The sequence below is a fragment of the Rhincodon typus genome, chromosome 20 (assembly GCF_021869965.1).
Source record: "Rhincodon typus isolate 14 chromosome 20, sRhiTyp1.1, whole genome shotgun sequence".
Lineage (NCBI taxonomy): Eukaryota > Metazoa > Chordata > Chondrichthyes > Orectolobiformes > Rhincodontidae > Rhincodon > Rhincodon typus.
The window spans coordinates 28,732,529-28,752,450 of record NC_063351.1 but is presented as its reverse complement, the minus strand read 5'-3'; the positions used below and the strand labels follow the sequence as shown (position 1 = coordinate 28,752,450).

General features: G+C 39.8%; 1 protein-coding gene across 1 annotated transcript in view; it reads right to left on the bottom strand.

Annotated features, from left to right (window-relative positions):
- LOC109925411 (transforming acidic coiled-coil-containing protein 2-like) overlaps positions 1-17,201 on the bottom strand; it is a 37,341-nt gene extending 20,140 nt beyond the window's left edge. The window contains exons 1-2 of the mRNA XM_048609195.1: positions 17,195-17,201; positions 13,079-14,381 (exon numbers count right to left, since the gene is read on the bottom strand). Of these exons, the coding sequence (XP_048465152.1) occupies positions 13,079-14,381; positions 17,195-17,201 (1,310 nt within the window). The remainder of the gene's footprint in view (positions 1-13,078; positions 14,382-17,194) is intronic.
- Between the last annotated feature and the right edge of the window lie 2,721 nt (positions 17,202-19,922).

Here is a 19,922-nt window from a genome sequence, read left to right as displayed (position 1 = left end):
TATATCCTACTGTAGACTTTTTGTGTCATCCTCACTATTTGCTATCCAAACTATTTTTGTGACATCCTCAAACTTGGTGACAGTACATTCACTTCTGTCAACCAAGTCATGAATATATATTGTAAGTAATTGTGCCACTCCAGTAATTATAAATTGCCATCCTGAAAATGTCCCCTTTATCCCAACTCTCTATTAGGTATTTAATCCTCTATGTCAATATACTACCCCCAGCACCTTGGGCTCTTATCAAATATCCTGTGTGGGGCATCTTATTGAAGACCATTTGGAAATTTACAAGAATACTACCAGGGATGAGAAACTTCAGTTACAAAGATACATCGGAGAAGTTGGGCCTGTTTTCCTTAAAGAAGAAAAGGAGCTTTGATTGAAGTTTCCAAGACCACGAGGGCTCAAGAATGAGTCGAGAGGATGGGCAATTCCTACTGTAAAAGATTAAGAATGAGAGGGCATAGATTTAAAGTAATCTGTAAAAGGAACAAATATGATGTAAGAAAAAATAGTTTCTTACAGAGAATAGTTAGATCTGTAAGGCACTTCCTGGAAGTGTGGTAGAGACAGATCCAAATGCGGCATTCAAGAAGGCATAAGATGAATGTTTGAATTGAAATATGTAGGGAATAAACCAGGAAAATGGCACTAAATTATAATATTGATTTGGAGAGCCAGTGCAGACACAAAAGCTGAATGCCTCCTTCTACACCAAAACACTTCTGAGACTCAGGCACTTACAAAGTTCGCTGGAAGAATGATGCACGCAAAAAAACAAGATTATCTTCTACTGAATTCTGAATCTATGTTGTATTTGGGTTTACAGTTCAGCGAATGCAATCTTAAAAGACAGAGTCGAGACAGAACATGATGCATTCTCAACTAGGTCACCTGCTGTGGCCATCAAATTCACAATTCCTTCCTGACACAAAGACATTTAAAAATTATAAAAATGTTATTGGATTGCTCAAATGTTGCAGTGGACAATGGACTAACAACTAGTGTGGGATTACAGTTCCCAACAAAAATCTTTTTTGCATGGCAGCTTTACTACAGTAAAAGATCACACAGGAGCATTATTAAACCACATTTAACACTGAGCCATATAATGAGATTTTAGGAAAGATAACAAAGTTTTGTCAAAAAGGCAGGATTTAAGGAATATGTTAAAGGAGGAGAGTGAGGCAGAGAAGACAAGTGAGTTAGGGAAGGAATTGTAGAGCTCAGTGCTGAGACATTTTTAAGACCTGGCTACCAATGATAAAACAAATAGAATTGGGGGTTATAATCTGGCAAAAAGCAGAGTAACACACATGTCATAGAGGTTTGAAAGTCGAGAGGACATTATAGAGGTATGGAGGAGCAGGGCCAAGAAGTGACTTCAACACAAGGTTGAAAATTTTAAAGCTCAAGATGCTGCTTAATCAGTAATAAGTTAAAAATTGAACACAGGAGGCTGTAACATGAATGCAGTCTGGGAATGGATGTGCGGATAGCCCATCTGATGGGGATGAATGGGTAAACAAAGAGGGATTAAAAGTCACATGAAACAAAGTAACAGATTATTGTCATTAAAATTTTTGAGTATGAAGATAATGTCTGCAATAATTCAGAAGTTAACAAAATATTCAAGACTTAAGCAATGTCTTTGATTTCTAGGCTGGGTGTTTCCTGACATGTTGCAGCCTCAGGAGGTACTGGAGCCAGACAGCTTTCACTGGCAACAGCAGACAATTAGTCGGCTACCCCTGGGACTGCGATACTAATAAAGACGTTGATCCAATCACAGAGCTAGCAGCCCAGAAGTTTTAGCACCACCACCACTCGCAGTGGTTACAGCTAAGGCTGCACCAGGTGGAAGAAGACTCGTTGAGAGCTGTGTGCCCTCATTGGGGTCTAGGGTGCTGGAGGCCATCCCACAGAACAGTGCCAAGGGGTGGAAGGTGACTGACTGCAGGCAGTATTGATGCCATAGGAATAGCTATCAGCATTGGAGGCCTCATCATTGGGCATCTAGTGCCCCGAAATAAAGAATGCACCTAAATCCTGTTGGGATGCCACAGAGATGGTAAGAGACTTTTAATTGGTCATTTGTGATTTAATTCGGTTTGGGCAGGCAGATCATCCCACACTTGAGAAATGACCCGGCAATCAGAAGATATTGGACAATGCTAAGTGAAATAACTCCACAGAGGCTGGTATCCCATCAATAAGTCACTCTTTACTTATGGGTGAAGAGTCCTTGACACAGATCCAGCTCCCTTAGATCCAGCTCTCATTTTGAAGTTATTAATCTGGTCCAAACAGGGAACTAATATTCTATGAGGTCCACCTGGCTGACCTCATTACAATCTCTACACAAACCATGCCATGGTCCCAACTTTCTTGGCTCTACCAAGTTTGTTGAACACAAATGAGGTGTTAATAGCGAATGCACAACAGGTTTAGGTCAACTTCTTTCCCTAGGCTCAGAAAACAATGGAAGATGAAGTCAGCCACAATGTCTGTTCTTTATTGTCATCTAATAGACCCTATTGGATAATGCATGTACATGGTGAGTGCAAGGTTGTCTTATTGTGATGCACTCCATGAAACATGGTCTAGCTGATACTCCTTGAATAATGGACACATAGGCAAGGTTCACCTGTAAATCAACATGAGTCAACATCTTTAGGAGTGACAGTGGCTATAAATGAGAGGCATTAGTAAAAGTACATCCAACAACTTATACTTTCATTTAATGCACTGTATCAAACTAAAAATATCATTGACACAAGACTCAAAGACTTACTTTAAATTAGGTATAGCTTGTTGGGCACTGTTCTGTCTGACTGCCTCCAGCACCCTTGACCCCAACGAGTGCACACAGCTCTCAATGACTCCTCTTCCACCTTGTGCAGACTTAACTGTAACCACCACTATTGGGTGGCAGTGCTAAACCTACCGAGCTGCTAGTTCTGTGATTGGGGCACTGTCCTTGTTAGTATCGCAGTCCCAGGGGTAACCAACTAATTGTCTGCTGTTGCCAGTGAAAGCTGCCTGGCTCCAGTGCCTACTGAAGCTGCAACACGTCCAGAAACACCCAGCTCAGAAATCAGATATTGCTTAAGTCTTGATCTGTGTTACGGACTCGACCCTCAAAATACTCAGAAGATAGCTTTAAAATAAGAAAAAGTTAGGGTCTAGACTTAGTGCTGAATTCCAGATACAATTTGATTGGTGAAACTACTGGATTTAAAGCAAAACACACTTTATTCATCCACCTTGGCTCAAATAGAACAAAGGGAAGGAAAGAATTGGAATAACTTAACTCTCTTTGAAAACTTAACAGGACAATAGATAGAGTAACTATTTATGATTAACTGTTCCAACATAGTAGCATCCCATAAACACATCCTTGGAAAAAGGTAAATTCAGAAAACAGATTGTCTCACATGCAACTTCCGTAGCAGGCAGAGAAGTCCCAACTTTTGGCTGTAACTGAGAGAGGGAAACAATAGCTTCCACTTTTTTCAGACCCCAATAGCAACAGCTGAAAGCTAAAGATCCTTGTTCTGTGGGAGTTTGACCACACCCTGTCAGGCTGCTTCTATTGTTCCAACTTTTAAAAAAATTCAAGGCTTCAGAAACTGTTTATTCCCAGTGGTTCTGATAGGCTGCTTGGTACCTCTGCTTTAAATCCTCTCTTCAAAAAAACTAGGACAAAATAACCTCTTAAAGCCATAGCAGCATCACATTTGGGAATCAAAGTTCCATTTCGAAAGGGTACTTGATTGAGGTGGTGGTAATTATTAAAACATTTATTGATAGTTCAAGTGTTGACGACACTTAGTATTTAGAATTATCATAGTGTTTGGCATTTCATTTGTAGTCTGTGCAAACAGCTAATGTCTGTTAAAATTTAGTCAGGTGTAGAATGAAAATCAACACAAAAGCATTCAGCTAAATTCACACCTAACGAATGCTATTATGAGCTAACCTTTGCAAAGTGTAAGCAAGTGTAAATAAGGCACAGCAGTGGAAATAGGGGGCAATATATTATTGATCAAATAATAATAGCAATATTATTGACTTTATAAGCAATTTAAAACTTTATGCCATATGCTCTCAGACTACTTTCACACTGTCACGCCAGTCTAACAGTAATATTGAGGATACCAATACACTAACCTTACTCATCACTATTACTTAAAGGCAAAATAAGATTCTACTGAATAGCACAATTACACTGTGTTTGAAGGCATCCACACCATAAATGGTGTCTGTCAGCTGTACTTTCTTGATGCTATAGTTTGATTTCAGGTTGGTTAGAAGCATCTAAAGAGCAAATCATTTTGGTGACCCTCCAATTCATATGACAGTTTCCATTCTAGTAATGTTTGCAGGGGGTCTAGTGGCACAGTGGGGAGTGTCCCTGCCTCCAGGCCAGAAGCTCCAGGTTCAAGTCCAAAACAAGACTTTGATGGTGAAGAAAGTGTCCTTTATGTGGTCCTAGGAGAATGTCAGGTGAATCACAATGGAGGAGGTTTGGAAGAGATTACACTTAAGAAAAAGTGAAATCCCAGGGCAGCAGAGGTCTCAACTTTTCTTACAGGGTCTGGAAAACTGGAAGAATTGAACAGGAAGGCAGAGATAAAATTGTTCTCAGCTCTTAAACTGAGATGAGTTACTTAGAAATTCCAAAAGTAAAATCTTACTAACTGGTCAGGATTCCTCTTTGATGTTCTCCGTAAAGACAAACTATTTTAGAGAAAATCAGCACAGTTAGTTTGAACCATACTGTTCTAATGATGTTTAAAACATATTTCTTGAGATCATGGTTTATTATTCAGTAACTATAGAAAGTAAACATTATGACTAAAACTTGACAAGAAAGGATGTCTTAAAATGTTATGACATTGCACTGCTGAGGTAGTTGATTCTATCGAATTTTCTGTAGTACATTCTGAAAACCGATTTTTTTCCTCCTCACATCCTAACTATATTACAATTTATACTCATCACAATATTGTACTCAAATTAATTATTTTCCGAGGATCTTAAAACTTAATTTATTCAAAAACAATTTGCTCAAGACATGAGCAAAATATTGTAATTCCACAATATTTTATTTGTTAAAAGTTAACACCATATTCGTGGACTGCCTACTATTGTGCTACCTTAAAAACACCAACATTTCATTCATTTTAGGTCTTATTCTTGATCACTCCAGTTATTTAATAATCCACATGAAACAAGTTGAATGTTGTTTCACTGAACAAAGCCCATTCTGACATCACAACATAGTGTATCAAGTAGTTGCTATCCTGGGTATATAAACAAGCTGAAATGAGGTGTGCTGAGAGAAATAGAGGTTGTGTTTAATGTTGATGTTTGTTTGAAATACTGTAGTTTTGAATATTCTGATATAAAATAGGAAAGATATATGGCGCATTCTTACTAGGAGGTCAGTCACATTCTGATTGCCACTCTATCCCTTTTCACTTATTCTGCTCCAGACCTCTGTCTCTGGCTTGTGCTTTCAATTCTGGCCTTTTTAGAAATACACAGAATAGCTGTTCAGGAATCCTTTCCGTGCAACATAGGATGAATATTGGAGGCCAAACCATGGCCTTTTTTTACAGCAGTAATTCCAGGGTTCCAAGGAAGGAAGGTAAGTGTGTAGACTAAGTGAGTGAGGAAGTAGGGTGGCAGGTAGGTAGTTGAGGAGGCAAGGTGTCAGGTGGGTGAGGAATAGTTTAGCAGGCATGTGGGTGAGGGGGACAGGTGACAAGGAGGTGAGGGAATAATGTGCCCTGTAGGCAAGAGGTCAGGGTGTCAAGTGGGCAGGATCCCAAATGTTCGATTGGGTGAAGATAGAAGGTAAGTGGGTGAGGGGTAGTGTGGATCAGGTGTCGAGTGCTGGTGTGTGTGGGAGGAGGGCATTGGGCGTAGATGAATGAGTGTTTGGATGAGTGGCGTTAATAAGAGTGTTTGGCAGGACTGGGAGCAGGGAAAGTTGGTCAGGGATATAGTGCTCTCTGCTCTCTGGCTATTTTGCAGTTTGGAAGATCTGGACCATGTTGTGCAACAGAAAGAGCTTCAAAATTACTTGTGATTAAAATGGGGGAGGGAAAGAAATAGACAAGTACACAGTAGAAAGAGCAGGACGCAGCAGAGTAACAATTCCATCCACAAAGGGATGCTTAAAAGCTGTCTCCTCCATACCAATCCCACACAGCCTACATACCCCCCTCCACTCCTCACAAAACCATGAGTGATAATATTGATGATCTTCTGGTGCCATCTCAAATTCACTTGTTTTCTATAATTCTTGGAAATTTAATCAATTTCCAGAAAGGCTCACCTCTGGATCTTTGTGCAGAAATAAAAGTATTCCAGGCAAAAATGACCTTTTCTAAGACTATAGTGACTGGGCCACAGTTTCTATGAAGAAACTTGATTTATTACCTTGTGCAACATATTTATTTTCCTTAAAACAACTCTTCATTCTATATTAACTCAAATTTATATCAAATTTATGGGGTGGTCTTGTGGCTCACCAGGGAGTACCTCAGGCTCTGAGCGAGAAATCTCCAGGTTTATGTCCCACTCCAGGAAACATTGGGCATGAAAGGAGCTTTAATGACATGGTCAAACAGGTTTATAATCAACTTCCTACACTTTCCAACATCCCCAGGGCATGCGATAAGAGTAGAAGATTTATGGTCAGCAACGTTTCTTGCGGAGAGGTGTCCCTCAAGCTATACCCCCTTGTCCCCCCCTGAATCAGAGAGATTGCAGAGATCACAGTTTATTGTGGACTTTGGCTAATTACCAACAGACACAACAGTTGAATGCTGTAGTTTTAGTTTAGCCTTGATGACTAAAGTATTACCCCAGATATTCAAATCAACAAATGTAAAAAATATTTGTGTAATTTTAAGCACATCAAATCGTTGAATAAAATACAACACCAGAATTGTTCAAGGTCACCAAACAAGTAAATACAGCAGTCACAATGAGAACAAAATGGTGCAAGTTTAAGAATAATAACAGATAACTACAACATAATCGCAACAGGATCAAACAAAATGAAATACTCATTAATAATTTGTCTATCGATCTATTCATAACTCAAAATGTTAGAATCACATAGCTGTACAGCATTAACCTTCTTGTATGTCTATTCTAAAGACCACTGATGATGGGAACACCTTTTACCCATATTCACGTCCACATTCATTCAGGTGTGCAGAATTTGACAGCAAAAGTATATGATCGATTCAGATTGGCAAGTTACCTCATATCCCATTGCAAGATATTTAGGCAAATCTTCCTCACATGACAGTACTTTAAAACTGGTTAAACTGGATGCTCCTGAATATCAAGAACAGCCAAGTTTCAAAGCAAAATTGCACCTGCACCTTTCAGTTACTACTGGAGTTTAGATCAAATCTGAAGCAATTTGACCACCTACTGGTCAAGACACTTCGTCTAGATCCTTGAAATCACAGAATAAATGTGTTTTCCAAATCTACAAACATGCTTTCAGAAGCTGGATAACTGGAATTAGACTTCAAAAATGAAGGAAGAACCTCTTTTGTGAAACCATCGACTGTGTGATTGTCACACTTCCATTAGTTAAGCAGTAAGGGCAGACTCGTTATTATGAAAAGGAGCAAGATTTATCAAGACACTCGCAGAAATGGGGAGAGCTGATAAAGGGCAGCATGGAACCATTAACGTGAGCATTTGCGAAATCTCCCAAAATTCCTATAACACCAGTCCAAACCACTGTCCTGCCCGAAGCAGTATCAATATTGTAGCAAAGTTCAGTTTGAAATGTCTACTGTCTACTCATCCACATTTTGTGCTGAGTATATATGCAGCTAACAGCCTTCAAATATGATCCTCATCTCATTCCTACAGGGAGGGGCAAAAGGGGAAGATGGAATATGCAAATGAAGGGAGCATAATTACCAAGAGAAAAAAAAGTTTGCAATATCATAACTATGAAAATAAAATCAATGGTAACTCAAAATTTAAATGGAAGCTAAAAGGTATTGCTTTTATAAAGAAATCCTATCCATAACAGGTCTGCAAGGCATCTCTCTCTGTTAGAGACTACTGTTTATAACTTAAGGGTCACCATTACATATCAAGCACGGCTCACAAATAATCACTTCAACTCATACGACCAGAGAGGAGTATATGAGAACAATCAGCAGTTTCATTATCAACTTGCTTGGGACTTCACCAACACTCTATGTGTCCTGAAGTAGGATATCAACACAAAGCTTCTGTTTCAGAGGCAGGAGGTCTAGCAAAAGTATTTGGACAGAACAAGTCATGCTTGACACCGACCACACACACAGACAATATTTACGTGTAGAAACTGAAGTTAATAGATCCTGTTTCTCAATTAATTTAGGAATGCTGACAGCAAATGTAATGCTGGCAATTACTGCCTGTCAGAGAGCAGTCAACTTCATACATTCACTGGATGTGGGCATAGCATCACTGGCAAGGCCAATTGTTATTACTCAGGTACTGTGCCCTTGACAATGTAGTGTTGAGCCCCTTCTGATCTCACAGTGTTAATAGGGGTGGAGTTCAGGATTTTGACCAAGCAATGGAAAAGGATAAGCCTTCCATAAAAGTTAAATTTTTAAATTGGACTAAGACAAATTTTAATAGTATGAGACAAGAACTTTCAAAAATTGACTGTAGGAGACTGTTCGCAGAGAAAGGAACGTCTAATAAGTGAGAGGCTTTCAAAATGTGATAACAAGAGTTCAGAGTCATTATGTTCCTGTTAGAGTAAATGGTAAGTCTGGTAACGTTAGAGATCAATGGATGGCTAAAGATATTGAGGTTCTAGTCGAGAATAAAAAAGAATCTTACATTAGATATAAACAACCGGGTTCAAATGAATCTCTTTACAGTATAAAGAGTGTAGAGGCATTTTTAAGAGGGAGACCAGGAAGGCAAAGAGAGAATATAAGATAGCCTTGGCAAATAAGGTTAGGGATAATCTGAAGAGATTCTACAAGTACATTAAAAGGAAGAGAGCAACTAGAGAGAGAGTAAGGCCCTTTAAAGATCGAAGAGATCATCTTTAGGTTGAACTTTAGGAGATGGGAGAGATATTAAATGAATATTTCTCATCAGTGTTTACTGTGGAGAAAGAAATGGAGGCTAGAGAACTCAGGGGAATAAATATTGACGTTTTGAAAACAGTTCACATTACAGAAGAGGAAGTGGTGAAGGTCTTAGAAAATATAAAGGTGAATAAATTTCCAGGACCTGATCTGGTGTATCCCATGACTTTGTGGGAAGTTAGAACACAGAACAAAGAACAGTACAGAACAGTACAGGCCCTTCAGCCCACGATGTTGTTCTGACCTATTACCCTACTCTAAGATCAAGCTACCCTGCATACCCTACATTTTATTATCATCTATGTGCCCATCCAAGAGTCGCTTAAATGTCCCTCATGTATCTGACTTCATTACCACCGCCGGCAGCACATTCCATGCACCCACCACTCTCTGTGTGAAGAACCTACCTCTGACATCCCCCCATACTTTCCTCCAATCACCTTAAAATTATGCCCCCTTGTAATAGTCATTTCAACCCTGGGAAAAAGTCTCTGGCTATCCACTCTATCTATGCCTCTGATCATCTTGTACATCTCTATCAAGTCACCTCTTATCCTTCTTCGCTCCAATGAGAAAAGCCCTAGCTCCCTCATCTTTCCTCATCAGACCTGCCCTCCAGTCCAGGCAGCATCCTGGTAAATCTCCTCTGCACCTTCTCTAAAGCTTCCATATCCTTCCTATAATGAGGCGACCAGAACTGAACACAATATTCCAAGTGTGGTCTAACCAGGTTTTATAGAGCTGCAGCCTCGCCTCACGGCTCTTATACTCAACTCCCCTGCCATTGAAAGCCAACACACCATATGCCTTAACAACGCTATCAACTTGGGTGGCAACTTTGAGGAATCTGTGGACGTGGACCCCAAGATCCCTCTGTTCCTCCACACTGCCAAGAATCCTGCCATTAACCCTGTATTCTGAATTCAAATTCAACTTTCCAAAATGAATCACTTCACACTTTTCCAGGTTGAATTCCATCTGCCATACTGCGAAGTCTCTTCTAAGGATGCCCACCTTGAAGGAACTTACTTTCTTCCCCCAAAGAGAGCTCAGTGAGTCTCTCACCCACTGCAACCCCCTGGTTATCACCAATGATAGTGGAGAGCTGTTTTTTTTTCCAGACTAGAGATCTGTGACCAGCGGTGTTCCACAGGGATTGGTGCTGTGTCCACTTTTGTTTGTCAGTTATATAAATGATTTAGTAACCATGCTTCCTATATTGTCACCTAAGTTTACAGATGACACCAAGATTAGTGATAGTGGACAGTGAAGAAGGTGAATTAAGATTACAAAGAGATCTTGATTAATTGGGTCAATGGGCTGAAGAGTGGCAAATAGAGTTTAATTTGGATAAACATGAGGTTATGCATTTTGATAAAACAAACAACTTTTTTTTTTACATAGAGTGATTTGCGTGTGGAACGAACTTCCAGAGAAAGTGGTGGATGCGGGTACAGTTACGTTTAAAAGACATTTAGGTATATGAATAAGAAACGTTTGGAGGGATGTGGGCCGAGTGCAGGCAGATGAGACTAATTTAGTTTGGGATTATGGTTGGCATAGTCTGTTGGACCGAAGGGTCTGTTTCCGTGCTGTATGAATCTATGACTCAATAGTGAAGGAACAATGATATATTTTCAAGTCAAGAAGGTGCGTGGCTTTGAAATGAACCTACAGTTGATGGTTTACCTGTGCATTTACTGCCTTGTCCTTCTGAGTGATAGAGGTAATAACTTTGGAAGGACATATCAAAGTAACTAGTTGCCATGCATCTTGCAAAGCACTGCTGTTATGGAACAGTGGTGTTAGAAGCAATGTTTTGTTAAGGTTGTGGATGCGGTGCCAGTCAACTGTGTTGTTTTGTCATGGATGATGTCAAGGTCCTTAATTGCTATTTGGGTTGCTCTCATCCAGCTAAGTGGAGAATATGCCATCATACCCCTGAATTGTGTCTTGGCCCTGTGGTGGCCAGGGTTTGGGGAATCAGCAAGTGAGTCAATGACTGTAAAATTCCCAGTCTTTCACCAACTCTTAGAGCCACAGTATTGGTCCAGTTAAGTTTCTGATGAATGGTAACCCCCAGGGTGTTGATGTGGTGAGTTGATCAATGGTAATGTCATTGAATATCAATAGGAAAAGTTTAGCTGGTCTCATTTTATTTGATATGGCCATGAACTTGCATGGCACAGATGTTATGTGCCTCTTATCAGCCTCAAATCTACAAAAGCCAAGACCCAATTTCTTATCTCATCTCCCTTTCCACACAATACATTAGGGTCATAAGAATAATCAGGGAAAGACTAATCAAGAAGAGAAAGCCGAGTGGTATTATCGCTTGACTATTATTGCAGAGGCCCAGGCAATGTTCTGGGGACCTGGGTTTGATTCCTGCCATGGAATTTGAGTTCAATAACAAATATGGAATTGAGTCTAATCATGACCATGAAACCATTGTTGATTGTCAAAAAAAACCCATCTGGTTCATTAATGTCCTTTAGGGAAGAAAACTGCCATCCTTACCTGGTCTGGCCTACATATGACTCTAGGCCCACATTAATTTGGTTGACTCTTAACTGCACTCTGGGAAATTAGTATTACTCAATAAAAATTGCTGGCCTAGACAGCAACGTCCACATCCCGTAAATGAATAACACAAAGTAAGGTCCATTAGGGACTAAAGTGGCAATCTGTGTATGGAGCCAGAAGATATAGCTGATGTTTTAAATGAGTACTTTCCATGTGTATTTACTGTAGAAAAGAAAGATGTAGATATAGAAATCAGGAGGGGAGATATGATATGAATTAATGAGTTAGCACTGAGGGGTATTATTAGCAGTTTTAGTGGCTTGAAAGTTGATAAATCCCCAGGCATCTATGTGATGCATCCCAGGATATAGTGGGAGGCAAGGGTGGAAATTGCAACAGCTCTGAAGTTCAAATCCTATCTGGCCACAGGACAGCTAATGTAGTACTCTTATTCAGGAAGCGTGTTGGGGATAAATCAGGAAACTACATGCCAGAGTTCTAATATTTGAGGTAAGTAAACTATTGAAAAGATTCTGAGGGATGGAATGAATCTCCAGTTGGAAAGACAAGGATTAATCAAGTACAGTCAACATGGCTTTGTCAAGGTATGGGTTAACAAATTTGTTTGAATTTTTTAAAGATATGGCTCATTACATAGATGAGGGTAGTGCAGTTAATATAGTTTATATGGACTTCAGTAAAGCTTTTGACAAAGTTCTGCATTGGTAAACTGGTTATAAAGCTAAAAGCCAATGATATCCAGGGCAATTTGGCAAATTAGATCCAAAAGTGGTAAGTGGCAGAAAACAGAAGGTTATGGTCAAAGGGTGTTTTTGTGGCTAGAAGTCTGTATTCACTGTGGTACCATATATAGTTTGGGTGCTGGGTTCTTTGTTATTTGTTGTGTACATTAAATGATCTAGACATGAATGTAGGAGGTATGATCGGTAAGCTCCCAAATGACACAGAGATCTCACTCAAAGCTTTGAATATTTGGAATTCTCTGCCTTGGGAGGTTGTAGATGTTTGATCACTGTGTATGTGTGGGGCTGAAATAGAAAGCTATTTGATCTTTCAGGAAATCAAAGAACTATGGAGAGTGGGCAAGAAAGAAGACTTGAGGCTGAAGACCAGCATAATCATACTGAATTGGTGGATAGGCTTGGTTGGTCAGATGGTCCATTCCTGTTCTTATTTCTTACATTTTCAGGTACAAACTGATTTATTACTACATCAGGCATTACCAATAAGCTAATATTTTCTAAAATACTGATAGCTGTTCTTTTGTGAATATAACAGGTTGCAATCAAACAATTCATGTCATTGGAAAATTTTAAAAGCATAATATTGATCATTCAAACTCCACATATTTTGCTACAAGTAATTATTTTATTACTCACGTTTTTAAAGGTAGCCTCTTCTTCTTCGATGATTTATTATTAACATCCCCCTCACTTGTACCGGTGTCATCATTCACCTCAAATGAAGCAGGTGAATGGGAAGGGGATCCTGAGATTTTTGTAGAAGATTTAAATGGGTCCACAGAGTTATCACAGTTGTCCGTTTCAAAATTGAATGAAGCATGAGGCAACTTGGGAGAATTTGGAACCTGTACATTACTGCTAAATGGGTTGAAATTAGGGTCATCCCATTTGGAAGGGTCAAATGAATATGTTGTCTTTGGAATAGGGATATCATCAGGATCAGCAGTTGAATGAGCTGAAGCAGCAAGAGCATTGTCTACCTTTTCAACAGTAGGAACCTTCTTGATTCCTATCTTTGGCTTTCTAAGTGGCATCTTTCCACCAGATTTTTTGCCAAATTTCTTAGGAACAGCCTGTTTATCTTGTTCAGTTTCAAAACTGTCTTTATCCTCAGAGTAATCAAATTCCAGCCTCACTGCATGGCCCACGGCTGGAGTATCTGAAATTGTTCCAGACTCCGATTCAGGTTCTTTTAAAGCTACAGTAAAAGTCTCACTTTCACTCTGTGCTACTGGTAAACTTTGTTGTTTATCTCCACTAGCAAATGGGTTACGCTCAGAAAGATTATCTGCAAAGCTGCAGGAAGCTTGATGAGGAATGGGAGAATCCTGTTGGTTTACTGCACTTTGTAAACTGTTGCCAGATGATTGAGATGTAGTGACGTCTTTATTAGTGTCAGGTACTGTTGGCCTTGCTTGCGTTTCTGTTGCTGTTGGGGCCTCTGTTGGTTTATCTGCTTGAGTCTCTGCTGGTTTCTCTGATCTGGTCTTTCTTTTTAAAGAGAGCGGTCTAGGTTTCTTTTTCCTAACACTGTGAGCATTATCTGAGGCTATGCTAAAGGCTTCTGCCTGCAAAGCTTTATCTCCATGGTCTGTGCGACCAACATCACTAATTCCATCAGGTCTCCGTGTGAATGGTGGAGATTGTGGTGGTGGTGAACTGGTACCGCCTGTCGTGTACACAGACTTCGCACAAGCCTGTCCACAAACCTTGGAACCTTCTGACTTCACAGGTGAGCTTGGATCCAAAGGCGAGTGAGGTTGGAAAGAATCCAAAACATCAAGACTATCAAAATCAATTTTATAAGCTCCACTGCTGGCTATTGGTTTATCTTCATCAAAGACAATTGAAGTTGACTCAGTGAGAGGTCTGAAACAATCAGTTTCTTGGAGCGAGGTTTCAGGGGTAGCGACAATCTGATTATCATCAGGAAAAAATGCTGAAACAGAAACAAGAATAAGAGAAAGAAGTGTTTACTGTATATTATTACTGAAAATATATGCCTGTCCTTATCCTTCTACACTAAACACTCAAATTAAGTAATCCAAAACCTTAAATAAAGATGGCATAAACATGGAGAGGTTTATAATGAAGCTGTAGTTCTAAAATAGAAAATGAGTTCACCCATTCTCACACTGAAGCTCGCAAGGTGGTAATATCTTGTGTGGCTGTAATAACCTTAAAAATATAAAATACCAACGCAGTAGTGATTTGCAGTAATGGGCTCAACTGTAACATTCAGTTCTGCATTTCTCTCACAAATTTACTTGAAGAATCATCTCTTCTCTGACTAGTGGTGTCATACTACTGGTCTAACATGTTTTCTTCCATAAGTCTGCACTTCCTCAAGTTACACGTTGGAAGAATAAAACTATCATTTTTTCTTCCTGTGGCTAAATCCAATCCCCCTTCCTGGTCATTGTCTCATGCTGAACCGCTCTGTTCATAACCTTGGTGTTCTGTTCTACTCTGGCTACCCTCACATTCTCTCATAATAAGACTGTTTCCACCTCTGCAACTTTACCAGTTTCCACCCATAACTTTTCCTTCCGCCACTAAAATTAACTGTCTTTGTCGTCTCAGGACCAATATTCCAATGGCCTCCTTTGCTGACACACCATCTTCTACCTTTTAAACTGCAGCTCATCCAGAACTTGCAGTATTCCATTATTCTCATGGTGACGGGTCCATTTTGAAATTAATCTTCCTCCAGCGTGGTAAAATTAGTAAGCAAGATGGGAAAACTGGGCTGATACTTTACTGCTTGCAATCAGTGTGTTCACTCATACAAATATAAAGCCACTGTTTATTTTGATACTTGATGCAGAACTACCAGTTTGAAACTATTATCTATTACATACTTATAGCAAGTCAAATAATTTGATTCTTTACAAGCAGCCTTTTCACATTCATTGTTTTCTTTGCTGAATAGGATTTGTTGCTGGTTTTCATTTTGTTTATGAATTCATTTTTCACCATCCAAGCACCTTTAGTAATTCAAACAAAATTCAAACAAACAATGCTGCATCTGACTTGTTCCAGTAATTGTAATGTCCCTACTTATAGTTACTGGGTTCTATATTCCAATGTTCATATCTACTATCTTCCAAACTTACAATTCATCCTCCTTCAACTGGAACCTTGTCCATTATCTACACCTTCCCATATGCCAACACATCATCCCATGCAATCACAGATGGTGACTTACTTCCTCCCTCCTCACTATTCAAGGCTCCAGACACACTTTCCAGATGAAATAGTTTACTCAATTTAGTCTGTTGTATTCACAATGTGGTCTCCTCTACATTGGGAAAAGCAGCCTAGGCAACCGCTTTGCGAAACACTTATGTTCTGTCCACAAAAATGATCCTGAGCCACCAGTTGCCTGCAATTTTAACACACCACTGTGTTCTCTGGCCAAGACCTCTGTCTCAGGCTTGCTGCAGTGTTCCTTTGAGGTTCAGCACAAGCTGGAACATTGTCAAAAATCATAAGACATCAGGTTTTATTTGTTGAAGACACAAGTTTTCGGAGTCTCGCTCCTTCTTCAGGTGTCATTGAAAGAGGTGGCATCAGACACAGAATTTATAAGCAAGAGATCAAAGGGTCATAGAACTGATGCGAGTGCATTGAACAAACCTAAAGATGGCTGTTAAATATTTAATCAGTTAGAAACAATTAATATGCAAATCCCAGAATTTCTTTCAAGTCACTGCCCTGAGATAACTGAAGGTTTTATCAGTATGCCAGAGGTGACATCTGAGGCCAGATAATGCATTTTAGATGTGAGGCCTTGTTTAGAATCTGGCTGCGTATTAACTTGGAGTCAGACTGGTTTTATTTCCAAAGTAGGAATTTATAAAATGCCACATTGACGTTAAAGTTTTTGAGACACGCCAGGGAATTCCTGGAGATTTAATATTCCAACCAGAACTTCATCAACAAACATATTGAATTAGACCCTGTGTACAAACCACTGAGAAACAGAACTGGAAGTAATACCAATCACCCCAGCAAACCGAGACATGTAAACAATTTGGGGGACAGAACACCAACGCTTCACCGGAGGCACACTGACGATGTTACCTAGCAGGGTGACAATTATTTGAATTATTGCAATCAAACAAACCGGCTCGGCGAGCAGGTCTACAACCTCTGCGACATTGACAGTCTACAAATTGTGTGCTTTTTGAACAAAATAGAACCTATCTGCAATTACAAGTTTGGAAATGCAACTTCACCCCATAAATTTGTGTGTGTAAGATAGAGAGAGACAGAGACAGAGAGGGAGAGAGAGAGAGAGAGAGAGAATGTGTGCGTGCTTGAGAGAGAGAGTGTCTGAGTGTGTGTGTGCACGTGTGAGTGTGCATGTGAGCTTGAGAGAGTGTGTGCATGTGTTTGTGTGAGAGAGAGTGTGAGAGTGTGTGTGCATGTGAGTGTGTGTATAGTGCGTAGAGTGTATAGAACATACGCATCTCAGTTTCCAATTGAGGACCCTGCAGCCTTCAGTACTCAATATCAAATTCAATAACTTTAGGGCCTGAACATCATCTTCCATGGTCTTTACTCACCCCACACTGCAGGCCCTGACATGGCATGGGCTGCTTTCAATACAGCCAACCCATTTTCACCTACTCATAGCCCCCATTATCAACTTTTCTCTCTCCCTGGTTTCTATGTAGGTAACTGGTATTACTCAGGAAGCAGCTCAAGTCAATTATGTCAAATCAAGTCATGAATGGACAGCAGTACCCGCCATCACATAAGGCCAAAAATAAAAGCTGTGTTTCAAGACCCAAAGTTTGAGATCTGCACACAAACTATAACTAACACATTGAAATGGGCTATCACGGGAGTTACAATTGGAAAACTCGGATCAAAATTTTGAAATGGAATTAATGCAGATGTAAAGATCATGTTATATCCAAAGTGTAATCGGTGAAATTGAAGAAGAGAGGATGTTGTTAATACTGAGTTCATGAATAATAAATGAAAGATGCAAAACAACATTGGCAGAATTCAAATTATTGCATAAACCTTTCACTTTATTGCACAAATATTTGTCCAAACTCATTTATTTGCTGATCATTAGAACCTAATCCTTCCACTGAAGCGCTGAATGTACAGAGCAATATTTTCTGCTTTAGTTGTGTCTCTTTGGTCGTCTTAATGGACAAGCAAAGGCATTAACACTTGGCTACCTACCAATTTCTGTTGCTTTCAGACTTTCCTACCAGAAGAAGTGAAGAGGGACAAAGAATACATTTTAACATAGGGGAGATGGGACCTATTCAAAGTGAGCAGAAATGACCAATGATATTTATACGTGAAATTTTATTCCATTACCAATGTGTCAGGACACCACTGTCCCTGTCATCCAAAATTATTAAAGGGCAGTTGAGAAAACTATAAATTTTCCACTTTTCCCTCAGGGAGCCCATTATGGGTATTGTTTCAATCCTTCCATCTAGGTCTTGAGGACTTTGCAGTTCCACATGCTAGACCCACTGAGCAGGCTACAATAGCCATTTTTCACCACCCATCCTCCAACTGTCCTCAACCCCAACCAGTCCCAGCACCAAGGTGAATTCCCCAAAGTAGATGGGAATAATGCAAAATATCTGCCTGAAATATGTAAAATAACCTATCCCTACGAATCCATCTAGGTCAATAATCAGGTGCAAAAATGCATGCCATTTAAACAGAGAAAATACAACCAAAGAGAAAGCTCCACATAGCAGATGCCATGCATTTTATTTAATGTCTTAAGTGCATTTTCCCCCAAATAAAATTGCAAGTCATAAAATTGAAAGCTTGAGAGGTCATTTAGGGTCCTTCTTTTTATCAGAATTGAAATGCTGCCAACTAGGTCATTCACAGTTACTGCAGTGTGACACGATGCTGTAAGAAACATTTCTGATCCAAGTTAAAGTTCTGTTCCTCTGATCTAAAAACAATCATGTGCAGCAGATTATTTCAATGATGGAATAGAGAAGGCGAGAAGCATGTTACTGAAAAATATAGAAGAAAACTGTAACTTATGCAAAGCAGGTCTCAATTATGAATGACTTATCACAGGAAATAGTAACATAAATTGTAAGTTACACATCACTGAGAATGCAGAAAGAGCTGGTCTTTATATATAGCTTTTTTGGTGAATTTGCAAGTTCCTTGCTCTTCTTCCATTTCCTTGTTATTAGTAAAATCTGTGATAGATGCACACAATTACAAACATAAAAGGCATAGCATCCCACCATGGAGCAGGCTTTCACAATGACCTTGATTGTCATTTCTGTCCACATCATTCAGCTTCTTCTGACTAAGTTGTGGTGCAAACCTAAATTCGGAAACTTTATATTTCAAATGCTCACTACCTGCACAGCTTTTGTAATCATATCATGAGTTCTCCAGCTTCTGAAACTGCACTTAATATAAGGAGAGATGATAGGCATCATATGTTGGGCAACTGAACAGGTTATTAAGAGGTGAAGTTAAGGTGAAGCAACATTCATAAGCCAAAGCATGGTTCTGGTGCAGGTTGCATAATAGAAATGTTTCCTACTGGTGCAACAGACAAACCTTTTCACAGACTCCATTCATCTGCCTGATCCCCAACCCACCTCCCACCTGTACATACACCTTGTTGTCTACAATTTTTACATCTCCCCCAAGGCTCCAACTGTGATCTCCACACTCTCAACTATATAACCTCATCCAGCCGTGATTTCCTCCACTTCCATCACCTCTCCTACGTTCCTGGTTCCCGGCGATTTGTCTGCCCTGCAGCCCCCTACTGACTCCTCTGTGCTTCCCAGATGTGATCTGTCAATCAGGCCAACTCTCAGTCAGGTAGAAAAATGTTTCAAGACCTCCTTCTGAAGAATAATTTTGAGGAAGAGTCATACTGGGCTCAAAACGTTAACTCTGCTTTCTCTCCACATATGCTGCCAGACAGCTGCGTTTCTCCAGCAATCTCAGCATCTGTTTTATTTAAAAGACCACCTTCTGTCCAGGAAGCCCTTCTTTTGGGGTATCCCACCTGGACATTCTTCACCATGCTCTCCACAGCTTGACTAAATATCAGAGACTTTTCGCCTTTGGAACCTTTGATGTAACTTTTAAGAATTGCAACTACCTCCAAATCAGCTATCTCCATCATTTTGCTCACATCCAAGCAGATGAAGATCTGAGATCGAGGGCCAATTTTCTCTGTAAAATCTGGGACAGGCTCCAGGAAACAGCAGCTGTGTGCTCAGAGGCAGTCCTGATGAGTCATCATCTACAGTCACCAAGTACACTTTCTACCCGAAAATGAAACAGAACAGAGAAAGGCAAATATTTACATCGTCCAAAATGGTTTTCTGATACTCAGGCTTGAAGGAATCCTTTCAATTTTAATCCAAATCAGACAATTTTCAACAGAGTAAATACTTGACTCAATATATTTCAGTCATGTGGAGATATCAACAGCATGCCCTTA